The sequence below is a fragment of the Bos grunniens genome, chromosome 19 (genome assembly GCF_055505025.1).
Source record: "Bos grunniens cultivar Pamir isolate PY7600 chromosome 19, Bosgru_T2T1.0, whole genome shotgun sequence".
NCBI lineage: Eukaryota > Metazoa > Chordata > Mammalia > Artiodactyla > Bovidae > Bos > Bos grunniens.
The window spans coordinates 16,865,507-16,883,616 of record NC_141183.1 but is presented as its reverse complement, the minus strand read 5'-3'; the positions used below and the strand labels follow the sequence as shown (position 1 = coordinate 16,883,616).

The 18,110-nt window shown below is 37.1% G+C and overlaps 1 protein-coding gene across 1 annotated transcript in view; it reads left to right on the top strand.

Annotated features, from left to right (window-relative positions):
- Positions 1–18,110, top strand: part of EFCAB3 (EF-hand calcium binding domain 3) — a 467,300-nt gene that overhangs the window by 123,879 nt on the left and 325,311 nt on the right. The window contains exons 21-26 of the mRNA XM_086357127.1: positions 1,814–1,957; positions 2,907–2,978; positions 7,317–7,460; positions 11,800–11,871; positions 16,070–16,213; positions 17,131–17,202. Of these exons, the coding sequence (XP_086213253.1) occupies positions 1,814–1,957; positions 2,907–2,978; positions 7,317–7,460; positions 11,800–11,871; positions 16,070–16,213; positions 17,131–17,202 (648 nt within the window). The remainder of the gene's footprint in view (positions 1–1,813; positions 1,958–2,906; positions 2,979–7,316; positions 7,461–11,799; positions 11,872–16,069; positions 16,214–17,130; positions 17,203–18,110) is intronic.

Here is an 18,110-nt window from a genome sequence, read left to right as displayed (position 1 = left end):
GAATGGATAGTTTCCTCTTCAATAAATGCTGTTGGAAAAACTGGACAGCCACACACATACAAATAAAACTAGACAACTATCTCACACAACAGACAAACATGATTTTAAGTACTGAAGCTATAAAAACTCCTAGAAACAAACATAGGCAGTTCATTCTTTGAAATGTCTTAGCAATATTTTTTTGGATATTTGTTCCTAGGAAAGAAAAACAAAAGCAAAAATGAACTAATAGGACAACATCAGACTAAAAAGATTCTTCACAGCAAAGGAAACCATCAACAAAACAAAAAGACAACCTACCAAATGGGAGTAGATATTTGCCCATGCTACATGTAATAAAGAGTTAATATCCAAAATACATAAGTAACTTACACAACTCAACAACAATAACAAAAACTGATTTAAAAAATGGGAGAGAAGTCGAATAGACATTTTCCCAAAGAAGACAGACAAATAGCCAAGAGGCACATGAAAAAAATGTTCAGCATCACTAATTTTTAGGAAAATGTAAATCTAAACCTCCCACCTGTTAGAATACCCATTATAAAAAAGACAAGAAATAAAAGGAGTTGGTGAGAAAGTGGTGAAATATTGGTGGTGCAGCCACTGTGGAAAAAAAGTATGAAGATTCCTCAAAAAAATTAATAATGGAACTACTATACGATTCAGCTGTACCACTTACGGGTATTTATTCAAAGTGTATAAAAACTAATTCACAAAGGTATATGCACCCCCTAAGTTCATCACAACATTATTTAAATTAGCCAAGATATGAAAACAACTCAAATGCACATCAATGGATGAATGGATAAAGAACGTGTGATACACACACACACACACACACACACACACACACAGGAATACTACTCAGCCATAAAAAAGAAAAAATAATGCCATTTTGCAGCAACATGGGTGGACCTTGAGATTATCATACTAAGTGAAGTCAGTCAGAAAGAGAAAGACTAATATCACATGATATCACTTATATTTGGAAGCTAAAAAATAATACAAAATAAACTTATTTACAGAAGTTGAATACATTCACAGACATAGAAAACAAGCATGGTTACTGAAGAGGAGGTGGGCGATAAATTAGGAGTTTTAGATTAAAATACGCCCACTGCTATATATAAAATAGATCACCAACAAGGATCTACTGTATAGTATAGGGAACTAAACTCAATATCTTATAATAACCTATAAGGGAAAAGAATGTATAAAAGCAATGTATTTATATATATTGAATAATAGTGGGTTTTTACAAAAATTTTGCAGAAACAAAACTTTTGCCCAACTAGTGATGCTGGGCTTTCCTGTTAGCCCAGCTGGTAAAGAATCTTACTGCAATGCAGGAGACCCCACTTTGATTCCTGGGTCAAGAAGATCCCCTGGAGAAGGGATAGGTTACCCACTCTAGTATTCTTGGGCTTTCCTGGTGGCTCAGATGGTAAAGAATCCACCTGCAATGTGGGAGACCTGGCTTCAGTCCCTGGGTTGGGATAATCCTCTGGAGGAGGGCATGGCAACCCACTCCAGTATTCTTGCCTGGAGAATCCCCATGGACAGAGGAGCCTGGCAGGCTACAGTCCATGGGGTCATAGAGTCGGACACAACTGAGTGACTGAGCACAGCACAGTGATGTTAAATTTTGCTTATTGATTAATTGGCTTCTAAAAGCAAAGCCCATTGATATGTTTTAAAAACTTTTTAACTCAGAATTCCTTCTGTAATACACCTAAGCTATGTGCAAGCTAGGATGTTAACTTTTTATGCAAACTTCATTATCTGTTCTCTGTTCTTCATGTGTTTACAGATTTATATAAAGAGATTACAACTCTTGAAAAGATCAGAAATGATAAGATGCCTATAAAGGAACTGAGCTCCCAACTCTTGAGTGCTGGAGTTCCATTAAGCAACAAGGCATTCCAGGAGATTCTGAATGAAACATCTACTGATGGTGAGTTTTTTGAAAGAACAGTCTGTACTGTTCTGAGCTTTATGAAACCTTAGTTTTACCACGTACATGGAATATCTGTTGTGTATGTGTATATTTCTAAGAACAAACTAGTTCTTAGAAATATAATGAGAACATAGGCATATTGAAAACTAATTAAAATTAACTTTTTCTGGAAATATTTTAAAGATATATCTGTTTATTTGGCATCAAATCTGTAAAATGTATATATCAATATTTAATTGTTTAAGCTGAATAAGTTAATATAATTAGATTTTTCCCCTTCCTTTGAGAGAACAGATTATGGGTAAAAGTATACAGCATATTAAAAAGCAGAGACATTACTTTGCCAACAAAGGTCCGTCTAGTCAAGGCTATGGTTTTTCCAGTAGTCATGTATGGATGTGAGAGTTGGACTATAAAGAAAGCTGAGCACCAAAGAATTGATGCTTTTGAACTGTGTTTTTGGAGAAACTCTTGAGAATCCCTTGGACTGCAAGGAGATCCAACCAGTCCATCCTAAAGGAGATCAGTCCTGGGTGTTCATTGGAAGGACTGATGTTGAAGCTGAAACTCCAGTATTTTGGCCACCGGAAGCAAAGAGCTGACTCATTGGAAAAGACCCTGATGCTGGGAAAGACTGAGGGCTGGAGGAGAAGGGACGACAGAGGATGAGATGGTTGTATGGCATCACCGACTCGATGGACATGGGTTTGGGTGGACTCCGGGAGTTGGTGATGGACAGGGAAGCCTGGCGTGCTGTGGTTCATGGGGTTGCAAAGAGTCAGACACGACTGAGCGACTGAACTGACTTATTTTAAATTAATTGGTTTTTATCCAACTACTTTTCAGAAATTATAAAATTTGCTCACCCACCTCTCTGTTATGGTTATTTAATAATTATTAGCATTTACAACTTGCCATTTCATAACCCTTATACTTTACTTTTTAGAAACTGGTGAAGTAAATCTCAAACAAATTTTGGAAACTTTTAACACAAGTAAGCCAGTTTCTGAATTTAAAGGTGAGTCAATAACTCTTTCCTTTTAGATATGTGTCATAGTTCGCATTGTATTTTGTCATTATTATTATTTTTAAGTGCTGTCGTGGGTTATAAATGGCATACAAATGAACTGTATATTTTTATGATTAAAGTGCACAATTTGATAAGTTTTGACATACACATATGCTTATGAAACTGTCATCACAATCAGTAATGAGCACATTTAACCCCTAAATTTCCCCATGTCACTTTGTAATCTCTCCTGCCTTTCCAGATCCTTCTTCTTCCCATCCCCAGGCAAGCACTGATGTACTTTCTGTCAGTAGAGATTTGTTAGCATACCCAAAGTTTTATACAAATGGAGTACTCATTTTTAAAAAAAAATTATTTATTTATCTATTTTGGCTGCTCTGGGTCTTTGTTGCTGCTTGCAGCCCTTCTCTAGTTGCCGTAAGTAGGGGCTACTCTTTGCTGTGTTTCAAGGGCTTCTCATTGTGGTGGCTTCTCTTGTTGCTGAGTATGAGCTCTGGGGCACACGGACTTCAGTAGTTGCAGCGTGTGGCTCAGTAATTGCAGTTCCTGGGCTCCAGAGCACAGGTTCAGTAGTTGTGGTTCATGGGCTTACTTGTTCCATAGCATGTAGGATCTTTCTGGGCCAGAGTGTCTCCTGTGTTGGCAGGCATATTCTTTACCACTTAGCTATCAGGGAAGACCAGTGGTTGTACTCTTTTTTTTTTTTTTTTCTGGATTCTTCCACTAAGAATAATTATTTTGAGATTAATTCATGTTGTACCATGTATCAATAGTTCTTGTTTATGACTGAATTGTACTCCATTTTATAGATATACCATGATTTATTTACTTACCTACTGAAACACATTAGGTTGTTTCCAATTTTTGCCTGTTACAAATAAAGTTTCTATTTGTATAAAGCATAGACATATGCTTTAATTCTCTTGGGTAATTGCCAGTTATTGATTGGATACTAGGTATGTATTTAACTTTTTAAGAAACTGCCAATTTCAAAAGTGTTTACACCATTTTACATTCCCACCAGCAATGTAAGGGACTTCCACTTCTTCCAGATTTTTGCCAATTCTGAATATAGTCTGTCTTTTAAATTTTAATCATTCTAATAAGTGTATAGCTGTATCCATTGTGGTTTTAGTTTGAATTTCCTTAATGACTAATGCTGGTGAGCGTCTTCTCTTGTGCTTACTTTTTAGCTGTGTGTCTTCTTTGGTAAAGTATCTGTTCAGAGCTTTTCTCCACTTTTTAAGTTGGATTTTTAAAAAATGTCTGTGAATATTCTGGGTACAAGTCAAGTATACAATGTATACCTAGCAAATGAGTCTTTTGCCTATCTCTGTATATTCATTTTCTTAAGTGTCTTTAGAAGAGCATTAATTTTGATGAAGTCTAACCAAGTTTTTTTCTTTTATACATTGTGCTTTTGGTTTTATATATATGAAATCTTTGCCTTACTAGAGGTTAAAAAGGCGTTTTGGTATGTTTTAGTCTAAAATTTTATGGATTTTCATTTTGCGTATTTGGCATATGATCTATTTTTAGTTAAATTTTGTATATGAAGTAAAGTTTGAATCAAAGATCTTTTATTTTTTGAATATGGATATCCATTTGTTCCAGTACCATTGTTGAAAAGACTATACTTTTTCCACTGATTTGTCTTTGTACTTTTATAGAAAATCACACACACACACATACACACACACACACACATATATATACACACACACAGTTGACCATCAAGCAACACAGATTTGAATGGGTTGGGTCCACTTATATGTGGATTATTTTGAATAAATGTGTACTATAGTAGTATACAATCCAAAGTTGATTGAATTTGCGGACGTAGAACTATGAATATGGGAGACCAACCATAAAGTTATATGTGGATTTTTGACTGTACAGAGGTCAGTGCCTCAAACCTCACATTGTTCAAAAGTCAACTGTATATAAATGTGTGTGTGTATATGTATATGTATATATATATGTATATATACATATATATATATATATATGTATATATACATATATATATATATATATATATATATGGCTTCCCTGGTGGCTCAGATGGCAAAGGATCTGCCTGCAATGCAGGAGGTCTGAGTTTGATCCCTAGGTCGGGAAGATCCCCTGGAGAAGGGAATGCTTTACCCACTCCAGTATTATTGCCTGGAGAATTCCATGGACGGAGGAGCCTGGCGGTTACAGTCCATGGGGTTGCAAAGAATCAGATATAACTGAGCAACTAACACGCACACACACACCACACATATAAACATGTGTGTGTGTATATATATGTGTATATATATATCAGATCAGATCAGTCGCTCAGTCATGTCCGACTCTTTTCAACCCCATGAATCGCAGCATGCCAGGCCTCCCTGTCCATCACCAACTCCCGGAGTTCACTCAGACTCACGTCCATCAAGTCAGTGATGCCATCCAGCCATCTCATCCTCTGTCGTTCCCTTCTCCTCCTGCCCCCAATCCCTCCCAGCATCAGAGTCTTTTCCAATGAGTCAACTCTTCGCATGAGGTGGCCAAAGTACTGGAGTTTCAGCTTTAGCATCATTCCTTCCAAAGAAATCCCAGGGCTGATTTCCTTCAGAATGGACTGGTTGGATCTCCTTGCACTCCAAGGGACTCTCAAGAGTCTTCTCCAACACCACAGTTCAAAAGCTTCAATTCTTTGGCTCTCAGCCTTCTTCACAGTCCAACTCTCACATCCATACATGACCACAGGAAAAACCATAGCCTTGACTAGACGAACCTTTGTTGGCAAAGTAATGTCTCTGCTTTTGAATATGCTATCTAGGTTGGTCATAACTTTCCTTCCAAGGAGTAAGCGTCTTTTAATTTCATACACACATATATATATATTCCCAGATTCTCTGTTCTGTTTTATTGGTCTTTTTTCTATCTTTACACTAATAACAACATTGCCTAATTACTATAACTTTCTAATAAACATTGAACTCCATTAGGTTGTATCAGTTCTCCAACTTTTCAAAAGTTGTTTTGGCAACTGTAGGTCTTTTCATATCACCATATGAATTTTAGAACCAGTTTGTAAATTTCTACAAAAAAGCCTACTGGAATTTATTGGAGAAATTAAGGAGCTCATGAATTACGATTTGTTGGAAATTTTTCTTATCTAATAAATTAATCCTGTAACTTTTTTATGTATTTGTATTTTGCCTCCTTGAAAAATTTTTTTCTATAGTCTCTTAGGAAACTAGGGATTCTGGTCCAAATAGTGACTTTGAGTGTATGATGATTTGTATAACTTGGTGATAAAGCAGTTAGGGACATGGGTCTAATCCTGAGGATCCTGTTTAGAGGAGAAAACTCCTAGAGGTTTAGCTAAGACCCAGAGAAGGCAATGGCACCCCACTCCAGTACTCCTGCCTGGAAAATCCCATGGATGGAGGAGCCTGGTAGGCTGCAGTCCATGGGGTCGCTAAGAGTCGGACACGACTGGGCGACTTCACTTTCACTTTCATGCCTTGGAGAAGGCAGTGGCAAGCCACTCCAGTGTTCTTGCTTGGAGAATCCCAGGGACGGGGGTGCCTGGTGGGCTGCCGTCTATGGGGTCGCACAGAGTCAGACATGACTGAAGTGACTTAGCAGCAGAGGAATGCAGAGTGCTTCAGCTTGAAAGAACCTCTAGCATTTTTATTTTCCTCAGAGAAAAACCCTTTTATCTATTTCCTATAATCTTGAAACTTTTCAGTCTGTATTTCATCTACATTTGTGGCATTTGACCCTTGTATATAGATATCTTTTAGGTTAAAAAGTAAAGGCCATTTCTGCTTTTAGGCAAAATATATTTCTAAAAACAGTACTCTCACAGTTTTGGAGTACTTTTAAAAGAGTAAAAGTTATGAGGACTAAGCAAAAAAAAGGCAGGAAATATTTTTAAATAGAAGAAAATTCAGGAATAATAGCTTTATATTCTGAAATTTGAATAGTTTCTTAGAGATAAGCTCTGAAATCTCTCTCACTGACCAAAAAAAAAAAAAAAAAAAAAATTGAACATTTCCTTACAAGATGCAATAATGGCTATATTTAGATTTTTAAAAATTGTTTATTTTATTCAGCTAAATAAGAAAAACTCAGTCAACTTTTTTTGTATTGAATCAAAAATAACTGGTTTCTCAGGGAAATTCTTGAAACAAAAGATTGTTTTTGTCTTATTAATTTTAGAATCACAGAGATAAAGTTAATTGAGATACATGTTTGGACAATAGTCTAGAATTTTAGGTACATTATTGTTCAGAAGTTTCCAAAGGATATTAAGTGACTTACAGAATCCCCATTTGCTTTCAGATATACACACTGCGCTCCATACTGTCAGCTCAATGAACTGGAACAGAATTCAAGCTAAGGACTTAAAAGATGCTTTAGATGAACTCAGTGTTTCTGTAAAGCCTGAAGAACATCAGATGTTAGAGAAAACCCTTGACGTTGATGGTATATATAACAAGTATAAGTTGGTTTTCTGGATAAAGTGATATAATTAAAAAAAAAAAAACAGTCTAACACAGCAACTCTACTGAGGTCATGAATTTATCTTGATAAAAAAGTCTTTGAATAAAATTAGTAAGGTTTTTTAAAGCCTATATAGCCCCATCAAATATTCTGTGTTGACTCCATCAGGGTATATTTATTTGTTTGTGTGATTTTAGTACCTACAGCACTATAGAAATCAGGAAAGGTAAAGTAATTGAGAAGGTTGTGCTGATGTGAAACTGCTTTTGGCCAGGAAAATATTAGAAGAGGACTTTACCCCCTCTGCATGAGATATTTATGGCATAAGGTTGATTGATGTGAATCCTAAGAGCTTTCAGAGAAAATTATATATAATTTTCAATTTTTGAAAATTTTTATGTTTTTAAATTAACTTAAAATCAATTTCTAAAAATATTTTCTTTTTTACATTATTCAATGAGTTTTTGACTTGCTTCATCAGTCAGTATGACTGGGGCTAATGCATGGCACAGCTTCTGGGGCACATTGTCATCTGTGTAAACAGGATTCCTTGGCATTATACAGTGCGTGTCCTGAATGACTAAGTGTGGCAGACTTGATCTTGAGTGCCTATTATATGTAAGGTGTCATGTAATATGTAATCAAACAAATATAAAATATTTATATTTAGGAATCTTTTGGTCTAGCTAGTAAGGCAAGATATAAATAACAAAAGAGTATATTACAATACAGAATATAAAAGTTCAGTGAATGTATAATGTTAATGTGGCAGAATTTGAATAATTGCCAGGGAAATTGATGTGATATTGTGATTTATAATAAGAAATATAAATTTAATCTCTGCCCTCATTTCTGGCACAGAGCTCCTAAAACTCTTATAAATTCCTAAGTGATAAGAGCACTAGGAGCATCTTTTGTTCTAATGAGGCAGCTCTGGTGGGGCTCCTGGGTGTGGGCTGAATGGGGGCTGGTTAACCTAAAGACCAAGCCAAGATTAGAAGCTTAGAATTTTCAGTCCATCCCACTCCTGCTCCCAAGATGGAAGAGGGACTGGAAACTGAGTATATAATTGATTATGCTTTTTTGAGGAAGGCTTACTTGAGATCCTCCCAGATATCACCTCATATATCTCTTCATCTGGCTGTTCATCTGTATACTTTATCATATCTTTTAATAAACTGGCACACAGAGCTAACTGTTGCCCTGAGTTTTGTGAAGTGCTTTAGCAAATAACTGAGCCCAAGTGGGAGGAGGTCATAAGAACACCCAGTTTATAGCCAAGTTGGATAGAAGTTGTGGGTAGCCTGAAGTCCTCCCACTTACAATTGGCATCTGAAGTGGGGGTGGGGTGTCTCGTGGGACTGAACTCTTAACCTATGGGATGTTATTTCTGGTAGATAGTGTCAGAATTGAGTTAAATTATAGGCCTTCCAGCTGGTGTTGTACAGAATTGCTTGGTATGGGAACTCTTCTGTCATCAGACTGGTGTTAAAAGTATTGTGAGTGTGGTGGTAGTGTGAAAGTAAAGGAGAAACATGTAAAGAAAGACTGAATTTTTCTCATACAGGTGGTACTGTGTTGTGTGAGTTCAGAGGAAAGCTATTTCATTTATTCATTGAAAGTTTATTGAGCACCTATTGCTTGCTGGATACTATACATAAAGATTAAAAAAGCTTACAGTATATTGAGATGACAACGAGAACACCAATTGAATACTATGATACTGTACCAGTTAAATACCATATAGGTAAACATTGACTGAGTCTTATGGAAAGCACACACAATATGTACACACGCAATAGGGTAGTCAGAAAATTCTTCCCAGAGGAGATGACATTGGAGTTGAGTTTTTAAACATGAATAGGAAGTAGTCAAGAACTGGGAGTTCAGGGAAGGGGACTGGAAGGAGTTAGAAGGAAATGCTGAGAAATCAAAGGAACTCTAAGAAGCCCAGTAGAACTTACAGCAGTGGATCTTTGACTGATTTATATCAGTATTACTTAGGAAATTTGTTAAACCCAGATTCTTTGATTTCATTCTAGATCTCTTGCTTCAGAGATATATGCATCAGATCCAAGGCACACATGTGTGTATGTCTGTTTTTCAACGAACTTTACAGTTCTTGTTGAAATCATGAAATCAAAGTTTGACCATTGACTTGGTGGTGCATAGTTGTTGGGAGTAAGGTCAAGAGCAGATAAAGAAGGGTTTTACTTTTGTTTTTTTTCTGAGCAGAAGAGTTAGAACTTTACCCTGAAGGCTCTAGTGAAAGTTGCTCAGTCGTGTCCGAGTCTTTGCAACCCCATGGACTGTACAGTCCGTGGAATTACCCAGGCCAGAATACTGGATGGATAGCCTTTTCCTTCTCCAGGGGATCTTCCCAACCCAGGGATTGAACCCAGGTGTCCCACATTGCAGTTGGATTTTTTACCAGCTGAGCCACAAGGGAGTCATTGAAAATTCAGCATTGAAAACTGACATGATTAATTTTGCACTTTGTAACACACATTTTGATAGTGGTGTTGAGAAAGGACTAAAGATTGTGACAACACAGATGGACCAAGACGGTGTTATACTAAGTGAAATAAGTCAGAGGAGGACAAATACCGTATGATTTATTTTATATGCAAAATCTAATAAAACAAAGGAACAAATGTAACAAAACCTAAACAGAGTCACAGATACAGAGGGTAAACAGATAGTTGCCAAAGGGGAATGGAGTAGGGGGATGAGAGAAACAGGTGAGGAAGATTAAGAGGTGAAACAGTAATAATGTAATATCTTTGTATGATGATGGATGATAGCCATACTTACCATGGTGACCATTTTGTAATGTAAAGAAATACTGAATCATGTTGTAGGTATCATGTTGTAGGAACTAACACAGTGTTGTATGTCAGTTATACATCTAAAACCCCACAAATTTATAGAAAAAGAGATCAGATTTGTGTTTACCAGAGGGGGTTTGGGGGAGGGGGAATTGGATGAAAGTGGTCAAAAGGTACAAACTTCTGGTTATAAGACAAGTAAGTACTAAGGATGTAATGTACAGCATGATAGATACAATTAACACTGCTGTGTGTTATATATGAAAGTTGTTAAGACAGTAAATCCTAAGATTCCTCATCACAAGGAAAAACATTTTTTCTTTAATTTTGTATCTATATGAGATGATGGATGTTCACTAAACTTATGGTAATCATTTCACAATATATGCAAATCAAACCATTATGCTGTACATCTTAAACTTATATAGTGCTGTATGTCAATTATATCTCAAAAAAAAGGAATTAAAAAAGGACTAAAGGAGAGTAAGTTTGAAAGTAGGGAGATATTTTAAAACTCATAGTTATCCTGGTTAGAAATCATGAGTGTTGAACTAAGGCATTGGCTCAAGGGATGGAAAGAAGGGAACAAATATGATACCTAGGAGGCAAAATATCATTGTTGTTTAAGTTACGGAAGACAGAAAGAGAGGAGTTAGGATGAATAACAGATTTCTGGCTTGGGAGACTTATTTCATGATGATACTTTCTAATAAGATAGGGAATGTAGGACGAAGATCAGGTTTTAGTACAAAAATGAAGATAAAATTGTGTCTGAGATGCTCGTGGACATAGAATTGAAGATATGCAGTAGATAATCTAGGCTAGAAATAGAAGTTTGAGAGTCATCAACATGTTGCTTGTAGTTAAATTCAGAAAAAGTTTATAGAGTATAATAAAAAGAGAACCAAGGATAGAGGACTGGGACATGCTAACATTTAAGTAATAGTGAAGAAAGAGTGGTTTATAAAGGACATTAAGAAGAAGTAAGCAGAATAGTAGGAGGGAGCCCACGAGAAAGCTGTAACCACAAAACAAAGAGAAAAAAAGTTTCAAGGAGGAAAGTGTTATATGAAACAAAAGAATTAAATGTGTTCATCACTTTGGCAGTAAATAATCAACTGGTGAACTTGGTAAAAGCAGTTTCAGGAGAAGAGAAAGCCAGATAGCAGCAGTTTGAGGTGTGAATGAGGATATGATAAAATATGAATAAAAACATTTCTTTTCAGGAATTAGGTTGTCAAGGAAAGGAAAGAAAGGAGCTGTAGCTGGAGGGCAATATAGGCTCAAGGGAAGGCTTTCTTGAAAAGGACTTATGATCTGGTTTTGACATGAATGAGATCTGGTTAAGGACAGAATGGATACAGTTTTGGACAAAAGTTTACAGAGGTAGAAACTCATAAGCTACTTTAAGGTAACCAGTGTAACTCATTGTGAAAGTCCTTTATGTTTCTTGAATTGATCAATTTATCTTTGTACTGTTTTTGTCTTTACAGAAAAGGGGCATGTTTCCCTGAAGTCTGCCCTATTAGCATTGAAGAGCAGTAAGCGTTTTCAAGATTTTAAGGGTGAGAATAATTAGGGAGTTTTATACACATTTCAGACATAGATAATACTTACCATAATTGTTGAAAAGTGATGAGCCACTTACATAAAATCATAAGTAACACACTACAAAATTAAATGAGTGGTATACATTTAGTATTTTAGGAGTTCAGATGAAGTTCAAATGTTCACTAGTTTAACTTTTAACATTACTTATAAGCTTATAATTGAAGCAAATAGTATGCCTTCTAACAAGGATGCCAAAAATATGTGACCTTAAAAATTCTTTAGTTAATTAGTTTTTTGGTTAGGTAACATGTTCAACAGATAATACATTAAAAAATATATAAAGATCCAGAGGAGATCAAGATGGTGGAGTAGGAGGATGCTGAGCTCATCTCCCACAAACATATCAAAAATACATCTGCATAGGGAGTAAATCTCACTTAAAGGAAACTGGAGACTGGCAGCAAGACTCTTATACAACCGAGACTGTAGAAAGATCCCCATGAAGTTGGGTAGGAAGGGAAATGAAGTGATCAGGTCAGGACCTGTGCCCCTAGCAAGGGACACGCGGCAGAAAGGGATTATAAAGGCTCAGAGATACTTGCTGTGGAGTGAGCATTTCAAACCACATATTGGGCACCCCAGCCCTGTGATCTGACATTAGGAAGATGAGTCCCCTCAGCTGGTTTGAAAACCAGCGTGACTAACAGGCTGTTTGTTGTTCAGTTGCTAAATCATTTCTGACTCTTTGTGACCCTATAAACTGCAGCGTGCCAGGCTTCCCTGTCCTTCACTATCTCCCAGAGTTTGCTCAAACTCATGTCCATTGAGTCAGTGATGCTGTCTAACCATCTCATCTTCTGCCGCGCCTTTCTTGTCTTGCCCTCAGGCTTTCCCAGCATGAAGGTCTTTTTCAATGAATCAGCTCTTCGCAACAGGTGGCCAAGGTATTGGAGTTTCAGCATCAGTCCTTCCAATGAATATTCAGGGTTGATTTCCTTTAAGATTCACTGGTTTGATCTCCTTGCAGTCCAAGCGACTCTGAAGAGTCTTCTCCAGCACCACTATTGTGAAAGTATCATTCTTCGGCGTTCAGCCTTCCTTATGGTGCAGTTCTCACATCCATACATGACTACTGGAAAAACCATAACTTTGACTATATGGACCTTTGTTGGCAAAGTGGTGAAGGGCTGTAAGAAACTTAGACCCTGCTTGTGAAAAGCATACACATGTTTGCTTATTCCTCGGAACAAGGCAAAGGAAGCAGATTGAAACTGCCTGGGACTCTGGCTAGTTTCCTGTGACCACTCCAGTGCAAACCCTGGCCCATGCTGAGCACCTTCTCTGGCCCCTCTGACTCTGGTGCAGTTCTGCTCTAGGGAGAGGGTTGCCATTGCTGAGGAGAGTATACACTTGTGATAGAAGGAGCCAGCACAGCATCTGAATGGGGTGAGGGCAGCTATTATTGGTATTCACAGAGGCAGCAGATTGGGAGGGGTCTGGAGCTCTGACTGAGCATATGAGAAGCTCTGGTTCACACCTGGCTCTGGCTCTAGCCCCTCCATTCCCAGTGGCACCTCACACCAAGGTGATAGCTGCTAGCACATGTTTGGGGAAGATATGACCCTTGCTCACATTTTGTAACTCTTCCACCAAAGCCACATGTGAACTGCATAGGGGCACTTTCATACAAGGACACCCCTTCAAGCCTGAAATAGGTAACTGTTTCACCTAAATTCATAAAGACAGAGAATGTTAAGCAAAATGAGAAGACAGAAAAATTTGTTTCAAACAAAAGAATAAGAACCCCTCACCTCAAAAAACAAGGTGCTGGGTGCTCAGATGCTTAGTCATGTCCCACTCTTTGTGACCGCATGTACTGTAGCCTGCCAGGTTCCTCTCTCCATGGGATTTCCCAGGCAAGAATATTGGAGTGGGGTGCCATTTCCTCCTCCAGGGGATTTTCCAACTCAGAGATCGAACCCTCATCTCTTATATCTCCTGCATTGTCAGACAGATTCTTTACCACCAGCACCACTTGGGAAGCCCCCCCACTCCAAAACAAAACAACAGACAAAAAATTTATCAGATAAAGTATTCAAGCATTTGTATTAAGAATGCTATCTGAACTGGGAAAAGAATAAAGAACACAGTGGGAATTTTAACAGGGAATTGGAAATTAAAGAACTAGTCAGGGCTGAAGAATATAATACTAGAAATGAAAAACATACTAGAAGGAATTGACAGCAGACTAGGTGATAGAGAATGCAAAAATGACCTGGAAGATAAAATAATGGAAACCACCAATTCAGAACAGCAAAAAGAAAACAAAAATTCGACAGTTTAAGGGTCCTTTAGGACAACATCAAGTGTACTAATATTCATATTTTAGGGGTTCTAGAAGAAGAGGGAGAAAGGGATGGAAGATATGTTTGATGAAACTATGACTGAAAAATTCTTGGACCTGAAGAAGGAAGTAGGGAGAACCTTTGCAATTGTGATTATCCTCTGTTGTTCCTTCTTATTAAAAAAAAAATTATTTTGACTACTCATAAGCTGCTTAAAAAAACATTTGGTTATTTAATTGACTGTGCTAGGACTTAGTTCAGCTTGCTGGGTCTTTTTTTCTAGTTGCAACAGGCAAACTGTTAGTTGGGGCATGTAGGATCTAGTTCCCTAATCAGAGATAGAACCCACACCCCCTGCATTGGGAGCATAGAGTTTTAGCCATTGGACCACCAGGGAAGTCCTGGTTCCTTTTTCATATCTTTAGTTGTGGCAAATCTTTTCTGCTAGTCTTCAGATCATTTTCATAGATGGTTGCTCTATAGTGAAAGTGAAAGTGAAGTCGCTCAGTCGTGCCCGACTCTTTGCGACCCCATGGACAGTAGCCTGCACCAAGCTCCTCTGTCCATGGGATTTTCCAGGCAAGAGTACTGGAGTGGGTTGCCATTTCCTTCTCAAGGGAATCTTCCCGACCCAGGGATTGAACCCAGGTTTCCCACATTGTAGACAGACGCTTTACCGTCTGAGCCACCAGGGAAGTAATAGTTCTAATTTTGGTGTGTCTGTGGGAGGAGGTAATCTCAGAGTCATCCTACTCTGCCATGTTGACTATATAAACCCCCTCAAAAATAAACCAATTCTACTAGCATATTAATTAGCTATCACCATATTAAGATCATGGCATCTGGTCCCATCACTTCATGGCAAATAGATGGGGAAACAGTGGAAACAATGGCTGACTTTATTTTTTGCGGCTCCAAAATCGCTGCAGATGGTGACTGCAGCCCTGAAATTAAAAGCCGCTTATTCCTTGGAAGGAAAGTTATGACCAACCTAGACAGCATATTCAAAAGCAGAGACATTACTTTACCAACAAAGGTCCACCTTGTCACTTTTCCACTAGTCATGTATGGATGTGAGAGTTGGACTATAAAGAAAGCTGAGCACCGAAGAATTGGTGCTTTTGAACTGTGGTGTTGGAAAAGACTCTTGAGAGTCCCTTGGACTGCAAGGAGATCCAACCAGTCCATCCTAAAGGAGATCAGTCCTGGGTGTTCATTGGAAGGACTGATGTTGAAGCTGAAATTCCAATACTTTGGCCACCTGATGTGAAGAGCTGACTCATTGGAAAAGACCCTGATGCTGGGAAAGATTGAGGGCAGGAGGATAAGGGGACGACAGAGGATGAGATGGTTGGAAGACATCACTGACTCAGTGGACATGAATTTGGGTAAACTCTGGGAGTTGGTGATGGGCAGGGAGACCTGGCGTGCTGTGGTTCATGGCATCTCAAAGAGTCAGACATGACTGAGTGACTGAACTGAACTGAATTACCATATATACCATACCTATGTTCTCTACCCTAAGTAAAAGAGAGTCAGTATAAGTTTTAATAAAAAATAGGAAAGAGGCAGACTGAGGTGGCAGTAACTGGGAAGCAGCAAAGAGAACATGGCATATAAGGCAAGGATGTGGAAAGAATGGGAAGCAGAAATGGACATACAGAGCTTAATTCTTATGATGAGTTTGCCTTGTAATTGATCTTCTATTTTATGTGTTTGAAATGAGAATTGCCTCAAGAGAGTATTTAAAATGAATGCTATATTATCTTTAAGAAAAAATGCTAGGTATTTAAACTAATTTCTTGAAATATGGTTAAAGTTAATTATTAGAGTTTGTATTTAAACTGAAAATATTTTCTTTTTATAGAGGTTAATAAACTTGCAAATGCATTAGACAAAGTCACCAATGAAAAAGTTGATATTGATGATATACAACCTATACTGAGTGGCCTGGGGGTTTATTTTCCAGAGGAAGAATTACAACAGATGCTTTCATCAGTTTCTGTTGATAGTAAGTATTTTCTTTTCTAAGACATTTATTATATATAAAACTTGTGTCTATTTTCACTCATAAATCCACAGAGCTGAGTGGTAAGGAATCAAATATGAGTTCAACAACATTAAAATTTGCCTCTAGGCTTGGGTAAGATTTTGTTCTGGATTATCTTCATATTGAGTTATCCTAGAAAAGTATAATCTTCCTCTCTTCTTCACCTCCCCTCCCCCCTTTTTTTGCCTCCTGAGATTGGAATCATGGCTTATTGGTTAGGAACTGTGAAGTTGTCTTGTGCCCATGAAACAAAGCCCTAAACTTTAGTATGATGATACATTCTACCAGTATGGTTTCCTTACAGTCCTAAACAGGCTATATTGCTGCTTTGGAGTTCTGCCAGTGGAATGTTTAGCTTACATGTACAGCCTTGTAGTGTTCTTTTTCTTCTTAAGTTCCAAGTATATTACTGATAGAAAGCCAAATATTGTGTAGTTCCTGTATTAATATATCTTTGCTCATAAGCATATGTAGTTTTCTTTAAACATTATAGCTCATTTGGTTTATGATACTTATCATTTAGTGGATAAACATATTCTGTGAAGACATAGGTAGTTATCATTGGATTTGTAATGCTGAAAAATTACAGGAATCTATATAGTATCAGAGAGGAAATGTGAAAACAGTGATCTCAATTGGTTAATGTATGTGTAAAATCCATAAAATGTTCATTGGCTCTATAGAAAAAAAGATCACAAGAGTCATCATAATCATGTTCCTTTTTATAATTAGTCTAAGATATGTTTATTAGAATCAGTGTCAGAAAAATATAGGACTAACTTTGGTTTTGAAGATTTAGTAGGCATGCATATCTTCTTACTTCATACTTTTGTATCTCTGGACCAAAGACCATTCATTCCTTTATGTTTCATTTTCAGATGAAGGAAAAGTGGACTTAAAAGATTTCCTGATTAGGTTGTCACAAACTCCATATTTTACAAAAGGTTCAAGTGAGTGAGAACTTTTTAACAATAATTTTGAGTGGAACTGTTTAGTTTTGATTATATGCATTTATGCAGTTTTATAATGCTGCAAAGCATGTCATATGTATAACAAATGTACTTTGAATGAAGAACCAGTAGGGGATTCTAGTCCTAACCTTTTCTTGACTTATATTTCCTGGAGTTATAGTATATTTTTTCATCACTCGAAAGGGGTAAATATACAAAATCTATCTGGATGATTCATCCTAGTAGTTGAGTTTGTGATCCAAGATGGCTGCCATCAGTTGGCAATGTCTTGGCCATTTTACTGAAATTCTGGGAAGAAGGTCAATATTCCTTTTTCTATACTATTAAATACTTATTTAATTGAGATTTTATCATGGGAATATTAACTATTGAAACATATAGGGACTTGTTGAAACATATAGGCTTCCTCCATGGTATTTTTTGCATTACTCCACTTCCTAAGACATGAGATATTGGGTGTAATCTGGTTTTAATGTATTCACTTAACTGCCATCTCCAGCTGATAGAGGTGTCTGTGGGAGCTTCTGCATCTCCTTGAAATTTAGGCTAAATAACCCTCAATTAGTAAATTCACAACTATTTTGGATTCCTTGAGTCTCCTTGCAGCAACCCACTTTTTTGAGGTTAATTGAAATGGTTTAATTTCCCTTAGATGCTTTCTAAGGTTGAAACTGAACTAAATTCAAAAGACTTAATTTAAATACCTACAAAATGAAGTTGTTTTCCAGAACCTAAGTGTTTAGGATATGATCAAAATGGTATGTTTTTTCAATTGACAAAAGGTTTTGTCCTTAATCTTTGTTTTTCTGAATGGGATCTTTAAAACTTTCCCACATATATGGTTTATAAGAAATTCTCTTATAGGGTTAATGTTTGTGACAGTATTT